Source organism: Lycium barbarum, chromosome 9 (genome assembly GCF_019175385.1).
Source record: "Lycium barbarum isolate Lr01 chromosome 9, ASM1917538v2, whole genome shotgun sequence".
Classification (NCBI taxonomy): domain Eukaryota; kingdom Viridiplantae; phylum Streptophyta; class Magnoliopsida; order Solanales; family Solanaceae; genus Lycium; species Lycium barbarum.
In genome coordinates this window covers 3,313,034-3,332,013 of record NC_083345.1, presented here as the reverse complement: position 1 = coordinate 3,332,013, position 18,980 = coordinate 3,313,034, and the positions used below count along the sequence as shown (strand labels likewise).

General features: G+C 34.0%; 2 protein-coding genes across 3 annotated transcripts; both read left to right on the top strand.

Annotated features, from left to right (window-relative positions):
* The first annotated feature begins 2,806 nt into the window (after positions 1–2,806).
* LOC132609620 (selenium-binding protein 1-like) lies at positions 2,807–7,871 on the top strand. Its single transcript, XM_060323683.1, has 7 exons — positions 2,807–3,143; positions 4,431–4,626; positions 5,357–5,584; positions 5,988–6,219; positions 6,316–6,423; positions 6,512–6,784; positions 7,447–7,871. The coding sequence occupies exons 1-7, from the start codon at positions 3,002–3,004 to the stop codon at positions 7,726–7,728; spliced, it is 1,461 nt and encodes a 486-aa protein (XP_060179666.1). The 5' UTR covers positions 2,807–3,001; the 3' UTR covers positions 7,729–7,871.
* Positions 7,872–12,028: 4,157 nt separating this feature from the next.
* Positions 12,029–17,260, top strand: LOC132609364 (epimerase family protein SDR39U1 homolog, chloroplastic). Of its 2 annotated transcripts, XR_009570816.1 has the most exons (14): positions 12,029–12,186; positions 12,271–12,339; positions 12,715–12,790; positions 13,545–13,604; positions 13,702–13,820; positions 13,971–14,015; positions 14,091–14,169; positions 14,317–14,378; positions 14,444–14,546; positions 15,762–15,822; positions 15,946–16,016; positions 16,131–16,203; positions 16,332–16,471; positions 16,877–17,260. XR_009570816.1 is itself a non-coding variant. In XM_060323321.1 (13 exons), exons 1-13 carry the CDS (start codon positions 12,094–12,096, stop codon positions 16,976–16,978), a joined length of 1,080 nt encoding a protein of 359 aa, XP_060179304.1. In that variant the 5' UTR covers positions 12,029–12,093; the 3' UTR covers positions 16,979–17,260. The 2 variants fall into 2 exon arrangements, 1 of the variants encoding a protein (XP_060179304.1); XM_060323321.1 differs by lacking the exon at positions 16,131–16,203.
* Positions 17,261–18,980: the final 1,720 nt, after the last annotated feature.

The following is an 18,980-nucleotide window of genomic DNA, read 5'->3' as shown; positions in this document are numbered from 1 at the left end:
TAATATCTTTTTTTGCGTACAATAATGTCGGTTCATTACATCAAGTCCACCTAAACGTTTGGATCGTCGTTTTAGGGGTTCTAAAGTGCCCCGAAGCAAGTTTTGAAACTTGTAATATTTATAGGGTTTTGATTTAAGTGTTTTATTATATTTGAATGTACAAATTTAAATATTTGATTTAATAATAATTCATCCAATACGAGAGGTTTATACTAATTAAAAAATAATTCGTATTGGATGAATTATTTTTTAATTAGTATAAACCTCTCGTATTGGATGAATTATTATTAAATCAAATATTTAAATTTGTACATTCAAATATAATAAAACACTTAAATCAAAACCCTATAAATATTACAAGTTTCAAAACTTGCTTCGGGGCACTTTAGAACCCCTAAAACGACGATCCAAACATTTAGGTGGACTTGATGCAATGAGCCGACATTATTGTACGCAAAAAAAGATATTAAGTTTTATATAAAATATTGATATTTTGGGATTTTAAAACATGATTAATCTTTGCTCAAAGTATGGAAAAAAACGTGATTGGAAAGATAACGCAAAAAAAAAAAAAAGTTGCACCATTAACGCACAAAATTCGTGCGTGAAAGGCCCGAAGTGCTTTGGTACTCTACTGTAAACACTATGCATGAGTTAAAAAGTTAAAGAAGGGACACTGTTATGTTATGTTTATTCACAACATGGCAAACATAGCCCTTATCTTGCTTTTTCTATTGCTTTTGTGCCTTTTGTTGTTGGAACTCAAGTTTCTTTCTTGGTCTAGTCAAATGGTGGATTGCTCTGTTCTCGTTCCAACTATCCAATAATGCTAACTACTTAACCAATCACATGTGTAATATTTTTCTGCACGTGAAGTGTAAAAATACAACGGGATTTATGGTGCCCCAAATTGCGATTTGGGCCTTTCACGCACGAATTTCGTGCGTGAATACTACTAATGTATTTTTTTTTTTGCATTAGTTTGGTTCAACTTTTTATTTTTTGTACTACTTAAGTCGCGGATTCCCGCATTGGCTATAGATATACATCACGTTATCTATAATAATAATTTTATGGAATACATCAAAACCGCTTAAATTTATCAGTATATTCATTTGAATATTCAAATTATGACATGTTCTCATTGATTATTTGAACATATGATAAAGTGTTCCTATTAGCTACTTTTAATTTAAATTTTGACAAATATTTATGTGAGTGTTTTTAAACACTCATTATGTTGGTAGAATAACCACTTAAATTAGATTACGTGTTTTAATTATACACATCAGTCATTGTAAAGAGTTCGGCACGAATTTGACTAATTAGTCTAGTTCTAAACCAGATATTTAACACAAACAGAGAAACTAAAAACATCTCGTTTTCTACGATAATATTGTTTTGTCTCAATTCTTATAGGAGTCTAGACGTCGAAATATTAGAGCCATACTGTCACTGTCACAACATAAAAATATCTACTTCCTTTCTCTTTTTCATTTTCTTCCTAAAATTGTTTTATTGAGCCAAAATTCGGTATTAAGCTAATGATTCGTCAAGCTACGACTGACGGACTGAGAGATAATAATCACATTAATCACTATTTTACTAGATCATATTTAATTAATACACATTTTAATTTTAATATAGAAGTTAATCATAATAAATTTAATACAAGATCTCTTTCAATGAGTTAATATAAATATCAGGTGTTGGTAAATATATTTTTAACTATATAACCAAAAAAAAGTTAACTACTTTGTTTCCTTTTCTTTCACTGATCTCTTTCATGTATAAATAGATGATATCGTATATTAATGTAACGCGAGTTTTATGACAGCAAAACTCCTTTAAATAAAAAAATACAAGAGATCTAAAATATCTTAGAAATATTTTAATATAGGGCTCATAAGTCATAATGCGAGTAGTAACACTTCTTAAATAGTCAACTCAATAGTTTAATACTATTGTGAGAAGAGTATTATAAAAAGAAAATAATGTCTCAAAAGTTACACCTGAGAGATAATCACATTAATTAGTCACCAACCTTATCATCATACTCATTTCTTAATATGTCAAATATCATTTGACATCTATTGCCTTATTATGATACGTTCGTGAGTTGTCATGATAATCTTTTTTTTTTTTTTTGACTAATAGGACAATCACTATCTAAACAGGGAGGCAATGTGAAGATTTCCAACCCTAAGCATTAAACAAATCCAAATTTAAAACGTAGATCTAATTGTCCAAAAATTATAATACTCCACCTGCCCCAATTTAAGTGTCTTATTCACTTTTACGGTGTTTTAAAAAAATGTTTTTTTTTATACTTAGTAAGTTTTCTCATTCCAACATTTTACATGATAAGTTCAAGATCACAAGATTTAAAGAATTATATATCTTTAATTTAAGATAATAAAATTTAAAAGTCTTTCTTTGTTTCTTAAATTTTGTGTTCTGTCAAACTACAACACTTAAATTGGGACGAGAAAGTATATATTATATATAGGTGGATTCTTGATAAAGTTAATGAATTTTAGATCTAAAATTTATTAATTTTGAAGTTAATTATATGTGCATAATTTATGAATCTCTCTCTCTCTATATATATAAACTTTAAACCAATATCACTAAATTTTATCGAACTGGTACTTTTCATACGTAGCCCGTATATACTCCGCCGGTCTTATCCTCCCTCATTATTAACTTGCTAATATTTTAAAATATTATTACCTGGATGTAGATTTTTGTAGTAGTTATTATGGGATATATACATGACACATATGTATTTGGATATTATCTGGTCTATATACAGACAAAATACTGCATGTGAAAAAGCCTTAAACACAGCAACTAGTCCTAAGATTCTGATGATTCACAACGTGTTTGGTTTCCCTATATATATCTTTGTTGTGAAGTGAAAAAAAGGTGTATTCTTCTAGCCTTTTTTTAATCACTATTTTGCCTATTTCTGATCTGAAAATATTCTGTAAATTCACATATGGCAACGGATATGGAGGTTGTGCAACATGGAACAGTGGAGAAAAATGGGTGTTGTAAAAAAGGACCTGGTTATGCCTCTCCAATTGAAGCTATGTCTGGTCCTAAAGAATCTTTAATTTATGTCACCTGCATTTATACTGGTAATTTGTGTTCTTTTTGTATAGATTTTTGTGTTCTGTTCTTGAAATTAGCTCATAAAGATGAGGTTTTATTGTTTGTCTGTTTAATGATTGAAGTAAAACTAGCTAAAAATGAAATCTTTGTCTTTACTTTTCCTGACCAAGTGTGGTTCTTTTTATATAGATTTTGTGTTCTTTTTGTTCAAAATTAGTTTATGAATAAAAATTTAGGGAGTGATGGAATGGAAAGATTCCTCAACTCTTAACTAGTGGTCTCATGTCTGAACATGTGAATTGAAGATTTTGTCTCTGCTTTTGCTGATCAAGTATGATTCTTTCTTTGTTCTCTGATTCCCCTTTTGGTGTTTGGGTGGCTGGGGGTTGTGTGGGGAGGAGGGGTGAGTATAAAATTTTGATTAATTGCTAAAGAATCTGTCTTTTTTGGTAAAATTTTGAAGGGGGTCCTGGGAGTAACCGGTAAAGTTGCCTCCATGTGATTAACATGGAGGTCACGGGTTCAAGCCGTGGAAATAGCCTCTTGCAGAAATGTAGGGTAAGACTGTGTACTATAGACCCGTGTGGTCCGGCTCTTCCCCGGACCCTGCACATAGCGGGAGCTTCGTGCACCGAGCTGCCCTTTAATCTGTCTTTTGTGGGCCAAAGGGGGATCTTATTATGGTATTCTCTAAACATTATTAAGTGTTCTTCACACCTCACTAGCTTTATGTATTAGTTTCTATTTTTCTTTTTCTCTTCTCCATTTTGAGATTGGGGAGGCTTATGGGTCGTATCTTGAGTGATTATTTTATGGAATCTTGTACAGTATTTAAATTTTTCATAGTGAATATGGAGCTAGCCTACTCAATCAAACAAGATCATGAAGTGTTCTTGCTCTTTATATGCATTTTCTGGTCCTTAAAAACTGCAGTAAAAGCTTTTTTTTCATGAAAGTATTGATTCTTTTTAAGCCTCATATGGAAGTTCCATAATGTTTTGTTTAAATTATTTCAGTATGATCTTTGGCTGAGGATGTTTTAAAATGTTGATGCAGATTTAAAAAGTTCACTGACTGAACAAAAACACAAATAGCCAGTAATTTAGCTGCTACTTTTCTTTTTATTTAGATCTATAGTTAATCGTTACGGAACATAGATATGTGTATATGTGAAAAATCACTAACATTTGAACGAATATTACATTATGAACCTATAATTTCAAAATCACGATGAGTTCAGTGCTAAAATCCTAACAGGATGATTGATGAAGTTTAAATCTTTGATCCGCTTTTGAATATGGTTCGTTTTACAGGAACAGGAAGGGAGAAACCCGACTACTTGGCTACAGTAGATGTAGATCCTAATTCACCATCTTATTCAAAAGTGATCCATAGGCTGCCTATGCCTTATGAGGGTGATGAACTACATCATTCTGGATGGAATTCCTGCAGTTCTTGTTATGGAGATCCATCAGCTGCCCGAAGATATCTCGTCCTGCCTTCACTAATGTAAGAATTATATCTCTGTTTTTATGATTGTTATTGACCTTCAGTCATCAATTCCGAGGTATCAAAATGGTACTATATTTTGCTCAAAAGCATTGGCATGATTAGGGCTGGCAAAATGGTTAAAAGAACAAGTAACCATCCAATCCGACCCATTAAACATGTGTTGGATAAGTGACTTTTTAAAAATGGATCAAATATGGATAATTATCCACTAAAAATGGATATTCACATGGATAAAAAATGGATATCCATATTGTCCGCATGTTATTTTTCATGGGTACTTGCTTTTTGGGAGTTAAGTTTATTTTGGCTTTTAGTTTGTGCTCTCACCTAACTATTCATGAAACCATGGATAATATTGATATTCATATTATCAGTCGGTTAACCCATTTTTTTATCCGTGTTACATATGGGCGCGTCGGATATTTTGTATGTTTTTGTTTAACCCATTTTCGACCCGCACATATCCAATCTGACCCGCCCGTTTGCCTCTCCTAGGCATGATTATGAAAAATGAACTTGTGTGTGGTGCTATGTTTTCTGTAAGATATGAACCCACCAGATCCAATATCTGGTAGGTTCTATCGCATAGAGTTTAGTCTGCTAATTTGTGGATCCCGATTTCAAATATGGTACTCACCTAAATGTTCATGAGGAAAAAGAATATATCTGGATGCCTATAAGCAACTTATATGATATTCAAGCTTTTTGATAAATTTAACTCTTGCAGATCAGGACGCATTTATGCAATTGACACACAAAAGGATCCAAGAGCTCCGAGTTTGTATAAAGTTGTTCAGCCCGATGATGTCATCCAGAAGACAGGATTAGCATTCCCTCACACTGCTCACTGCCTTGCTTCTGGTGAGATAATGGTGTCATGTCTTGGAGACAAGGATGGAAATGCTGAAGGGAATGGATTTCTCCTTCTTGATTCAGACTTTAACGTGAAAGGAAGGTACTGTATTGTTGTACTCTCTTATGTCCTGAACTTTCATCTGCTGGTTTTGTTTGTATCCACCCACCTTGGTCTCTCGCAAATGGTTATCTTTAAAAACCAACATAGTTGGTAAGAACAAGAAATTACAGAATCCCTGCATCTGAGGAGGAATATAAACAAAGCTGATTTAGCGAAATAAATGAATTGGACTATCGAGATGGATAACGAACTTTCATCTTCTATTTTAACGTGCATGTATTGGGGCTAAGTCCAAGAACTTTTTGCTATTTTGTCCTAACTTTCATTTCGTGTCCTCTTGACGGTTTATTAAGGAAAACCGAAGTTATGTAGCTTTAGTGAAACTAGACTATGCTTAATGTCTTAAGCCAAGGCTTATTTTGACTCCTTTATTATATTTTAGATGGGAAAAACCAGGGCATAGTCCCCTCTTTGGTTATGACTTCTGGTACCAGCCTCGACATAACACCATGATCAGTTCCACCTGGGGAGCTCCATCTGCTTTCACCAAAGGTTTCAACCTCCAGCATGTTACCGATGGTCTTTATGGTCGGCATTTGCACATCTACACATGGCCTGGTGGTGAACTTAAACAGACGTTGGATCTTGGGAACACTGGGCTCCTGCCTCTAGAGGTAATTAATGAAACTCCCCTTTCGCCTTTTGTAACTTCACGCCATGATTTATCCTGCTGAACGTATAGATATATTTGTTTTCCTTCTTATCTATAGGTAAGGTTCTTGCATAATCCATCTGAAGCAATTGGGTATGTGGGGTGTGCTTTGACCAGCAACATGGTGCGATTTTTCAAGAATCCAGATGGCTCTTGGGGACATGAGGTTAGTAATCATTTACAATTTATTGGACTGATTTCAATTAATTATTCAAATTGTATCGATCACCAAGTGAATTCGGGAACCAATGCAGGTAGTTATCTCAGTAAAACCAGTGAAAGTGCAAAACTGGATTCTTCCTGAAATGCCCGGTCTTATTACCGATTTTCTGATCTCTCTCGATGATCGTTTTCTATACCTGGCGAACTGGCTCCACGGTGACATTAGACAGTACAATATCGAGGACCCTGCCAATCCTAAGTTGACTGGCCAAGTATTTGTTGGAGGCGTGTTTCAAAAAGGAAACGCTGTACTCGCTGAGGCTGAAGATGGTTCAACATACCAAGTGGATGTCCCAGAAGTCCAGGTAATCAGAATTCAGAACTGAAACTTACATCTCAGTAGTGATTGTAATTCTGCAAGAAAAATGACTAGTTTTAGAAGGGGTTGGGCCCATTATCCGCTGAATTTTGCACCATGCACCAGCTGGCCCTCGGGTATTTTTCGGTTATAAGAAACAAGATTAATAATAATAATAATGATTGTAATGTTGCAGGAAATGGCAAGTTTTAGTTTATCGCTTTGATAAAAGAAGTATGATATGTTGCTTCCAGGTTCACTACTAATATGTAAGAAAAATATGAATTCATTTGGTCAAGCTGTATAAGATTGTTGTTATTATAACGATAACACCATATAAACCATGTATAATGTGTTCACTTTTGAAATCCAAATATGGTATATACGGTCGAACCTCTCTATAACAGTGTCGTTTGTGAGGATATTTTTTGACTGCCATAACGAGATGCTGACATATAACATAACATGAAAAACTGGTTGCAAAGAAAACTTAATTAAGCTTTATGGTGAAATTTTGTTATAGAAGATGCTGTTATAAAGAGGTACTACTGATTTTTTTTTTTTATGGCTAATACAGTTCATATTGTTAACTTAGTTTATGTCTACCCCTTTTCTCCCGAATGTCGCAGTAGAAATCGATATAAAGGCCTTCTGTATTATTACTTCCAGGGACATCGGTTGAGAGGGGGACCTCAGATGATACAGTTGAGTCTAGATGGGAAGCGTTTGTACGCTACAAACTCGTTGTTTAGTACATGGGACCGTCAATTCTACCCTGAGATGGTGGAGAAAGGAGGACACATGTTACAAATCGACGTTGACACAGAGAAAGGTGGCCTTGCTGTAAACCCGAGATTTTTCGTTGATTTCGGAGCAGAACCTGATGGTCCATCCTTGGCTCATGAAATGAGGTATCCTGGTGGTGACTGCACTTCTGATATTTGGATATGAGTGGCTAAAATCTCCACAAGAATAAAGTCTGGTGACTCTGGTCCCATGTTGTAATTTACTAGTATATTGGAACGTGCGTTGCACGTTAATTCCAAAATATATAATAGAAAATTATATTGCAACATGATAAATTTTAAACTGTATTCACAAACTTTAATCTTTCTTTGAGCAATAAAATAGAAATCAAAACATACAAAAAGTAACAAGAAGTAATTTGAGAATCAGAAACCTATGAACTTGATGTACTTTAGTTATGTAGTACCTTAATTTAAAGAGAAGTATATGCTCGAACATATGTAAATAACCTGCATATAATAAAAATACTTATCTCATAAAAATTAACAATATGTATGAACGTTGAAAATCAAATTGATATCTACTTTTAATCACATTGTGACAAACCCAACTTTTCAAGTCATGAGTCAATTCTCATTTGCCTGAAACACATGAATATTAAAAAAAAAATATATACATTATAGCTTCCCAATTTATATAAATATGCTTTTCACTAATTCCATCGATAATTTTTCACATCGCCAATCAAAAGAATAACAAACTTACAATGGGTCATCAACTGATAAAACGTCATTGTATCTCTTCGTCTTCGATTTTCTTCGTCTTTTTTTTTCTCCGTTTTTGTCGGTGAGTTGTATTCACTTGTAGAGAATTATAATGTTTGCTTGGCTTGCAAGATTGGTCACTGATTGCCATGGATGTAGTGAGAAATTAGCTAGAAATCTTTATTCTTATTCTTCGCGAAAGACTTCTATTTATTAGAGAATTAAGTTAATTACCATCTCAACTTCTACAAAATGATTTTTGTTGACAAATCAAACAGATAGTTAATTATACATATCAGCTTACATAAAAATATATCATTGCGTGTTAGAGAAAATAATTTTACTACTGAAAACAATACCACTTGAAAAAAATTATTCTGAGTTGCTTCATTACTGCATCATCAACTACAAAACTTCAGCAGCATTGCTTAACTACATCTGCAATAAATAAAGAAAATAATAAACTCATATAGACAAAAAGGAAGAGATACAATATATAGCAGTGGAAGGTGGCTCCTATACATATATTATGACTCTTCATTACCCTCCACCTATACTACAACTCTTCATCACCCAAGTCTATTACTCCACAACTCTTCGGCTAATTTGCAGACTTGGAACTTGGAAGATGAAAGCATCTCAATGAATACACATTTAATTATATTTTGCAATAATTATTGGAAGTAAAGTCCAAAAACGTTGCAGACTACCCTAATAAATGCCTGGCAGATACAGGGAATTCACCCCAACACAAATGACTTCCCATTTTATTGATTCATATGTATATTTATTGTAAAGTATATTTACTATTTGAATGAAGGATAAAAATGTCGTTTAACTTTTTATGGACATTTTGGTAATTCAACTTTACACTTAGGATCTTCCTATTTTTATAATAATATGATTAATGAAACGCCTCTCTCAAGTCTAATGTACCTTAAAAATACATACTTCAATAATGTTAGCTTGTCCTTCTTCTCTTTCCCCACCTTAGTTTTTCATCGTGTTAGAAGCAATTTCTCTGTCGCTTTCATTGTGTTTCTGCATCGCGGTCTCTTGCTGCGTTTTTGTTATCACAAACATACACTCAATTATAAAAAATATTATTTTCAAAATATTACTAACTGGTTATACCATGAAATGACTTTTGAGTAATTTTTTGAAGATGAGTTTCTCAAATTTGAAAAATTGATTTTATCAGTTGTTAAGTAAAAAAAAATTCCACTCACAAAATTTCAACTTTTTTTAAGTGAAATGTATGTCCAAGCACAACTTCAACTTTTAATTGATAATACTGAATAGGCGATTCACATACACGAGTAGATGAATTCATCTCTTTTTAATAAATTTGAAACTTCTGCTAAAATATGGATCACAACAACCAAGAAAATTTATTGAAAAACATTACAAGTTGGCGTTCCACAATCGAGTGATATACAGACCAAGTCATTTGGGCAAATGCCTAGCCCTTTATGTTGACCTATGTTGCGATTTACAACTTGTGGAGCACCAGCTTGTAATGTTTTTCAATAAATTTTCTTGGTTGTTGTGATCCATATTTGAGCAGAAGTTTCAAATTTATTAAAAAGAGATGAATTCGCCTACTCGTGTATGTCAATCGCCTATTCAGTATTATCTAGATCTCCTATTCAGATTAAAAGAGATGAATTAGCCTATTCGTGTATGTCAATCGCCTATTCAGTATTATCTAGATCTCCTATTAAATAATCTGAATCGCCTATTTCATTTGGAAGTATTTTTTGGAATGGTGATCTAAAAATTCTTAAGTAACAATTTTTCAACAAAATTTGCCATAACAAAATCACTTTTCTGTCAATGCGTTGTCACCACAATTGTATCTCGAGAATTGTAAATCGCAACATAGGTCAACATATAGGGCTAGGCATTTGCACATAGGTCTGTATGGAGATAATTAGGCAACATATAGGGCTAGGCATTTGCCCAACTAACTAGGTCTTCTGTATATCACCCTATTGTGGAACACCAACTCTATCTGTATGTCAAATGACCTTCAGTACCATCTGAAGCGTAGCCGACCGGTGATCCAAAGTATAAAATGACATTTCATTCGGTAGAGCATGGGTCGGTAACCCCTCATATGAAATCACATACAGTGGTCAACCGGTCGTCTACGCTTTAGATGACATTTCATTCATATGGTGGTTATCATAGGTTCCACCCATCCAGATACAGACTTTTCCTAATTTTCGAAGAAACAATTTTTAAATACGCACAATCCACTGGGCGGCAGCGCTTTAGAAGGAATGCCTTGTGATTCACCTACTGTTTGCGTGAGCTTAATAGTAGCTTATAAGCCCATAAGCTACATATGACCTTCAATACCATTTGAAGGGTAGCCGACCGGTTCTCGACCGAATTAAATTTAATCTAAATTGTAGCCGACCGGTGGTCCATTGTATCAAAATGTCACGTGATGTGTACTCGACCGGTTCTCCACAGTATGAAATGTCATTTGACATACAGATGGTACTAAAGGTCATTTGACATACATATAGAGTTGGTGTTCCACAATAGAGTGATATATAGACCTAGTCAGTTGGGGAAAAGCCTAGCCCTATATGTTCATCACATGCAGCGGTCAATCGGTCGTCTACGCTTTAGATGACATTTCATTCATATTTAGCTGGTGACTTCCATGGATACATTAAAAAAGGTCCAAACGCCTACTTAGGGAAAGAAGAAAACAGATCGGGTTAATAGTTTTTTGCTCCCTTAGCTGTTAGAATTCTTATTTTAGTCCTTAAATTATCTCATTAAGTACATTTAACTTTTAATTACTTGAAATATGCGTTTTTGACCGATTTGCTTGTGAATAATTATAAATTTTCTGAAGTATTAACCGTTTCACAATTTAGTTACCTATCTATCATGTTAAATTGTTATTTTTGTTCCATATTTGAGGATAATGTACTTATGAAAAATAATCTAAATAGCATAACATATATATTTCCCACATAATGGGACCAAAAACACACAGTTTATTAATTAAAGATTAAATGTGTTGCATCATATATCACAAGGACCAATATCATAGTTTACCCATAACAAGGGACCAAAAGTGCTATTATGGGTTAATAGTATTTTTGGTCCCTTAGTTATTGTCAAATTCTTATTTTAGTCCTTATATTATCTCATTAAGCATATTTAATCTTCAATTACTTGAAATGTGCACTTTTAATCCCTTTGCTTGTGAATAATCATAAATTTTCTGAAGTATTAACTGTTTCACTATTTAATTGCCCATGTATCAAGTTAAATTGTTATTGTTGTTCTATATTTGAGTATAAATGTACTTATAAAAAATAATCTAAATACTCCCTCTGTTTAAATTTATGTAAACCTAGTTTCTTTTTGGTCAGTGCAAAAAAGAATGACCTCACTCTAAATTTGGAAACAAATTCACTATTAGAAATGATTTATAACCACACAAATATCTATAATTTTTTTTAAATTATAAGTTATAAAATTTTCCCCTTCTTTTTTAAACTTTATAACCAGTCAAATAGATTCACATAAACTGAAATGGAGTGAGCCTACACAATGGGACCAAAAACACACATTCTAATTAATTAAAGGTTAAATATGTTGCATCATATTTCACAAGGACCAATATCATAGTTTACCCATAACAAAGGGACCAAAAATGTTATTAGGAGTGTGGAGTGGCTGAAATTAATACACGACATGACAGGAGGAACATGCTCTAATCAAGAAAAGGTCAGACTAAGAAAAGAAAGGTAGCAAATTAAAAGTATATTTCAAGATGAGGATGGAGCTATGCAGAGGACCAACCACATTTGCATGGACAAACACTATATCCTCTACTACTACTCTTCAAGTCCCTCAGACTCTCTTTGTATGCATATCTATATTATCCCTCACTTAATTTTCTCATTTTGTATATATACAAATTGTATGTTTTATTTTTATTTAAATATAGGCAGGTGGGTCTAAAAGAATTACAGTTTGGTGTGTGAATGGAAGCATTGACTCTGCTTCCTCTTCCAAGGTACAATTCATATTACTCAATTTATCTGAGAAAGCTAATTAGATAGAAGTTTAGCATAATTAGTATACTATACTCCCGCCATTTCAATTTGTTTGTCTTACTTTCCGTTCTAGTCTGTTTCAAAAAAATAAAAATGAAAATAATTCACTTTTCTTTTTTGGCAACTCTTTAGTTCTAACTTTATACCTGACATGTTTAAGACCACAAGATATATTTAGTACATTCTATATAGATCCAAGCGTCTTCTTTATTTTCTTAAAGTCCGTATCAAGTCCAAATCAAACAAATAACTTGAAACGGAGGCACTATATATATGGAGGGAGTAAATTCTTTCATGCTTAAGTTAATTGGTAAAAAATTGTTTTACTGGTTCAGGAAAGTAAGATGATTGTATCAGTCACTGGAGCTACTGGCTTTGTTGGGAAAAGATTGGTGCAAAGATTGCATGCAGGTACTTCTTAGTGACTATGGTTTTGAACTTGGCAACTCAATTTATTTGATTGGAAATTATATTAATGGAGTCTAATAAGTACAATTTGTTTCTTGGACCTACCATAAGTACAACAACATACATACCTAGTGTAATCTCACAAGGGGGTCTGGTGAGGGTAGGATGTACGCAGACCTTACTCTATCTTTGTGGGACAGAGAAGTTGTTTCCGGAAGATCCTCAACTCAAATAAAAGAAAAGAAAAGAAAGGAAAGGAAATAAAAGAAAAGGAATTCGACACTGGTACAAAAAAAATATGACAGCGAAATAGCAAGATACAAAGCAAATGCGCAATAGATATAGTAATACACAGCGAAGAATACAAAACTATAGGATTACTAAATAATACTATTAATAAGGGTACGTGGACCTACAATAAGTATAAGTCAAATTGGGATGTAGGGTACTAGTACTATCTAGGAAATGTTTCTGTTTGTGTGTGCATAGGGACACACTTTCTTCATTATGTAGTTCTTGACCATGACTTAGTTATGAGTCTGCGTAGGTTGCTATTTGAGTTGCACAACTATATATGGCAGGACCATTATAAATTGCTGATGAACTGGTTCGTGCATCTCCAGAGCTAATTGAAGCTGATTCAATAAACAATACTTATATACTTGGTTCTTGGAATTAACATTGAGACATTATAAGATGTGAACATAACTTGTATCGTAGAAAAAACAGGTACTCAACTGGTTCGTCTTAAATGCAGATAAGCATCAGATTCGAGTGTTGACAAGGTCAAGATCCAAAGCACAATCAATATTTCCGGGTAAGAAGGTAATGATTGTTTTGATTCACCCGCTCTACTTCTTTAGCATTACTCTTTTCTCTCTGGAAAAAGCTGAGATTCTTGTTGAAATGTGCAGTTAAAGAGTTTCCAGGAATTGTAATTGCCGAGGAACCAGAGTGGAGAAACTGCATTGAAGGTTCAACAGCTGTTGTAAATTTGGCTGGAACGCCTATTAGTACTAGATGGTCCCCTGAGGTATCTATTGTCTTTCCTATTTTCTTGTTATCCTTTTTGAAGTTCTCATGTGTAGATGCACTATATCTTCATTTGAATGTTTGACCTTTTTTTGTATTGCATGTCCCCCTTCATCAATGCATGTATTCACTTTCAAATGTAATGCTGCAGATCAAGAAGGATATCAAGCAAAGCAGGATTAGAGTAACCTCCAAGGTCTGTTAGCTTCATGCATAGTGAAAACGTCAATGATATGAGCAAGGATCTGAGAAATGTCTATTGACCCTGTAGGTTGTAGAATTAATCAATAATTCACAGGATGATGCCCGTCCTAAAGTTTTAATAAGTGCAACAGCAGTTGGTTATTATGGTACGGGAGACCCAATTCATGTATTTGCCTTTTTTTTTTTCTGTTACTTTTTTTTAGCTCCCATCCTAGTACCTGTAAGCATGGTGCTTTTATGGCATGTTACTGGTAAAGCTTCAGTGAAGTGAGTTCATGATATCCCTTGCTCAGGAACCAGTGAGACTCGAGTGTTTGATGAGCAGAGTCCGTCAGGAAATGACTACTTGGCTGAGGTAAATATGCTCAGTTGCATACATATAGAGCCATCTTTTTAGTTTTCATGTTCAATTTCTTTCAGGTTTGTAGAGAATGGGAGGCAGCTGCCCTCAAAGTCAATGACAATGTCAGGCTTACTCTAATTCGTATTGGCGTTGTCCTCGGAAAAGATGGTGGTGCTTTAGGTAGTATGCTTTCTTGTTTCTGCTATTTCTTTTTCTTCTTTTTTTCTGATAAATAATAAACTAGGTATACTTTCTTCCCTTTCCACATTGTTGCTTCTGGATTATAACGATTGTGATTGAACACAAGTTTTGTGAAAAATGTTGCTCCTCTTTACATAAAAAGGTTTCCCATTATGGGAGCCTAATCCCAGTTGATAGCAACTATAGGTAGCATGGATGTGGAAAAAACAAGTAGCTTGGATTGGACACGAAAGTAACATTCATTAGGTTATATTTAAATCCAAATATGATTAGAGTGGAGCAGACCAATGCAAGGCTTTGTCTACTGGGTAAGAACGACAGAATTTAGGACCTTTATTTTCTTTTGTTCTTTTTGAAGGGGGAGGCAATCCACTATATGCATGCAAAAGTGTGGTTTTATAACAATTAGTAATGAGGTGTCATAAAATTTATAAACTGGAAAATGAGTCGATAACCATCTATTGAAGTAAAACTATAAATTAGTTCATCTTCTATAATTAAAATTTAGATACCTACAATCCTAGAAATTGCAAATGATTTTGCATTTTGGGAAACTATATAAGAATTGTTCAAATTAATCAAAATCCAAAAAAGGGAACAGATGTTCAGGTTTGAAGGAGTAAATTATTTTCCAAGCATTCTTTTTTACTAAATTATTTTCCAAGCATTCTTTTTTACTTTCTTAAAAATGGTCATCTCGAAAATGCCCTCATATAGCTGCAGTAGACGAGTGATTATTTGTCAAACAAGCCAAGAGAGTGCTATGGTTCTATCCTTTGGTGGCACGTCTTGTTGGTCTTTGAAATCCAACGGCTCTTTATTGTTGTAGAAAACCTCACTCAGTGCACCTACGTTATCTCCTAACTTGTTTCCCTTTATAGTTAACCGAAATTCTACTCAAATGACTCAAGATACTAGATAGCTGTGGTCTCAAGCATTTGGATTATGATGTTAAGCGTCAAAACCTTTTTTTACGTTTCCCTCTTGAATTTTTATTTGAGGTACAGATCTGATAAGTAGTCATTAGTCTTTTGGGGGTAACTACAAGGTTTTCTTATTGAATTTTTAGTGGAGAGCGGGGAGACAGTGTTGCCCAAAGTCAGCTAAATGTGGATCCACCTGTGACAGAACACAATAGTTAGATGCTTAATATCGCTTGAATCTTTCTATTATCCTTTCTCTTGGTCTCTGCAGCTAAAATGCTTCCTATCTTCATGATGTTTGCCGGGGGACCTTTGGGCTCTGGAAACCAATGGTATTGCCCTTTGATTTTGTCCTTATTTTCCATTAATATGGATCAGAGATATGTATCTGTTGGGATGTTTGAGTTTTAGTCCTAAGATTTTCTCCATTCTCACTTGGTAGATTCTACTGACAGGTTTTCTTGGATTCATCTGGACGACCTTGTGGATTTGATATATGAAGCTTTATCCAATCCATCCTATAAAGGTAAAATCATCTATGCTATGGATTTCAGTTGGATACCCTTTATGATGAGATTTCGATTAAAAAGGGATATCTTTTTTCTCTACTGTCAGACTTTTTCTATGTTTATCTGAACAGTATATCTTCGAGGTAGGGGTAAGATCTGCGTACACTATACCCTCCCCAGACCCCACGTGTGGGATTACACTGGGTATGTTGCTGTTGTTATCTGAACAGTATAGTTGCAGACAGACAGAAGAATAATCTAACCATGATGAAATTTTTCTGAATACATATAGACGACCTCAATTAACTGATAGTGTTGTCTGCCAATGGCAGGGGTGATAAATGGAACTGCACCGAATCCTATAAGGATGGGAGAAATGTGTGAACAACTGGGATCCGTTTTAGGGAGACCTTCCTGGTTACCAGTACCAGAAATTGCACTGAAAGCTGTCCTAGGAGAAGGTGCAGCAGTGGTAGGATATTTGTAACCTCAGCTTATTACCTATTTTGTGGGAGAGGATAAGGGCTAAGCCTACTTCTCTCCTCTTTTCTTTTTTAGTGATATTATTTAGTTATCGCGTAGTTTCTTATTTTTCGTAGTACTATTTAGCTATCTCATAGCTGCTTATTCTTCAATGTGTATTACTATCTGTTGCCGCATTTGTTTTGAATCTTGCTATTCCGCTGTTTTCTTTTATTTTGAGCTGATGGTCTATCGGAAACAACCTCTCTACCTCACAAAGGTAGGGGTAAGGTCTGCATACATCCTACCCTCCCTAGACCCTACTTGTGGAATTACATTGGGTATGTTGTTGTAGATTATTACCTATTTGTCTGACTCGTCCTGTATTGATCTTGCTAGAGTGTGTGTATTTCAGGTGTTGGACGGGCAGAAGGTGGTTCCAACAAAAGCCAAGGAGTTGGGGTTTTCATTCAAATACAGATATGTCAAAGACGCTCTGAAAGCAATCATGTCATAACACCATCAACCCATATTCTATATAGAGTATATATCTTTGAGTTTCAACTCCATATGGTCCAAAAGAGTTTCGAGTTAATCATTTCAATTGCATGGGAAAGGAAAGAACACACAAATAACTTCTTCTTGTCTGGGCATATCTGTTTTTTTCCCCCTTTAGTTTTGATCAGCCAAAATGCAATTCATAAACATCAAGTATGTACACCTTCATATCACACTCACAGACTAGCATATTCCTAGTTTACACTACAATGGCCCCTTATTTTGGTGGTCCTTTTCTTGATTTCAGAATTCTTACTGAAATTTTCTCCGGTTGTCCCTTATTGTATGAGCTATTAAGTAAATGATGCTATTTTTTATTTCTCTTGCAACTTATGGACCTCTTAGTTCACGTTTTAAAGATCATTTTTTAGCAAATGAAAAATCTTATGAGAAAACGATAGATCGTGGTCTAAAATTTTGTAAGTGATTGCAAACGCTAGACTATAGTCTAATGTTTTATGAGCAAACTGAAAATCACATGAGCAAATATTAGATCTGAGTCTAATGTTTTTCGGAATGATTAACTTTTCAAGGGGTATATTGCAAAACCTTTTAAAATAGTAATGTTTTTAAATTTGATCTCTTTAAATTTTTAGACTTAGGGGCAACTGTATGAACATAATTCTTTGAATTTGATCTCTTATAGTTCCTACATTAGTCATTTTTTAGGGATTTGGTGGAGTTTAGTTTCATTGATGTAGTTCTCTGTTGTGTTAGTACATGGTACACTTAATTACTCCAATGATGGCAGAACTATATTGGTGAAAAGAGCCACGTTTCCAGATTATTTTTATTTTCATTTTTTTATTTAGAAAGTCAGTGCAATAAATAATTGTTGTAACAACTCTTACCTTATCACAATAACAGAAGTTGGATTTTAATTTGGACGAGATTTGAGTGGTGAAATCGTATCCACCATGACGAGATTATACGTTATTGTGTTTCAATAATCTGTTTAGTGTTTGCTTTACTGACTTAATCGTGTTACTGCTCTCTGTTATCTCTACTTTTAGCTATCCGTTTCTATATATCGAAAGAGCTAATTAATAAATCAACTGTTTAAAACTTTGTTTGATCTCATGATGCTGATAAAATTTTGTGTCATTGTGATTCAACAGTAAATATAACTATATGTTTACGGGTGTTTTTAAGTAATGTTGATTAAAATAGTTTAGGTAGTTTGGAACCAGTTAGTTAGCTTAGTATTGGTAAAAGGAACTTAGTTAGTACATTGTACTGGTTTAGGTAGTTTGGAACATCACTTGAGCTTTTTGTATGTCTAGTTGAATCTTTTTCATTATTAAAAAGAGGAACTGACATCAGTATCAGTTCATTATTAATTAGGGGCAGTAATAGAGAATCATCATGCCTTAAGAATGAGGATAAGTGTCTCAAAGATCAAGAGAAAGGGAGAATAAACTATTGATTATAACATCTGTTCATGGTATTTTCTTATTTCAAAATGGAGCAGGTTCAAACACAGATTACTAAACATTAGAACCTACATTTAATAAGTAACATACGTATGAACTTTGGCTGCAAGTATTGAATGACTTTTGAGTTACAATGGACAACATATAATGACTTTTTAGTCACAAATCAAAGTAAAGTGACTTTCATAACCAATTTTTATCAATTCGGTGGTCTTACGAGAAATCAACTCCTCATACAGCTAACACCTCAATAGGTGAGACATTCGCCTCATGCACGCTTTACGTCTTGAATTGTTTGCTATTACATCAAAGGAACATCCTGCACATTTTTTTTTCCAAAATGATACCATGGACAAACATTCAAGGGGAGCTGGAGAATCTTGATAAATATTGTCACAATGAACCTTCAAGGCTCAAGTTACTAACAAAGACGATAAGTAATTCAAAAGCGGAAATAGAATTATCATGGATATATCATATATGTCTTACTCTCTAGGCATGAAAACAAAATTAGCACATCATAATGAA

Coding starts and splice junctions, on each gene's coding strand:
- LOC132609620 (XM_060323683.1), top strand. CDS start 3,002: ATGGCAACGGATATGGAGGTTGTGCAACATGGAACAGTGGAGAAAAAT. Junction 4,627..5,356: donor CTCGTCCTGCCTTCACTAAT/GTAAGAATTATA, acceptor TAACTCTTGCAG/ATCAGGACGCATTTATGCAA. Junction 6,424..6,511: donor ATGGCTCTTGGGGACATGAG/GTTAGTAATCAT, acceptor GAACCAATGCAG/GTAGTTATCTCAGTAAAACC.
- LOC132609364 (XM_060323321.1), top strand. CDS start 12,094: ATGAGGATGGAGCTATGCAGAGGACCAACCACATTTGCATGGACAAAC. Junction 15,823..15,945: donor TTGGGCTCTGGAAACCAATG/GTATTGCCCTTT, acceptor TTCTACTGACAG/GTTTTCTTGGATTCATCTGG. Junction 16,017..16,331: donor ATCCAATCCATCCTATAAAG/GTAAAATCATCT, acceptor TGCCAATGGCAG/GGGTGATAAATGGAACTGCA.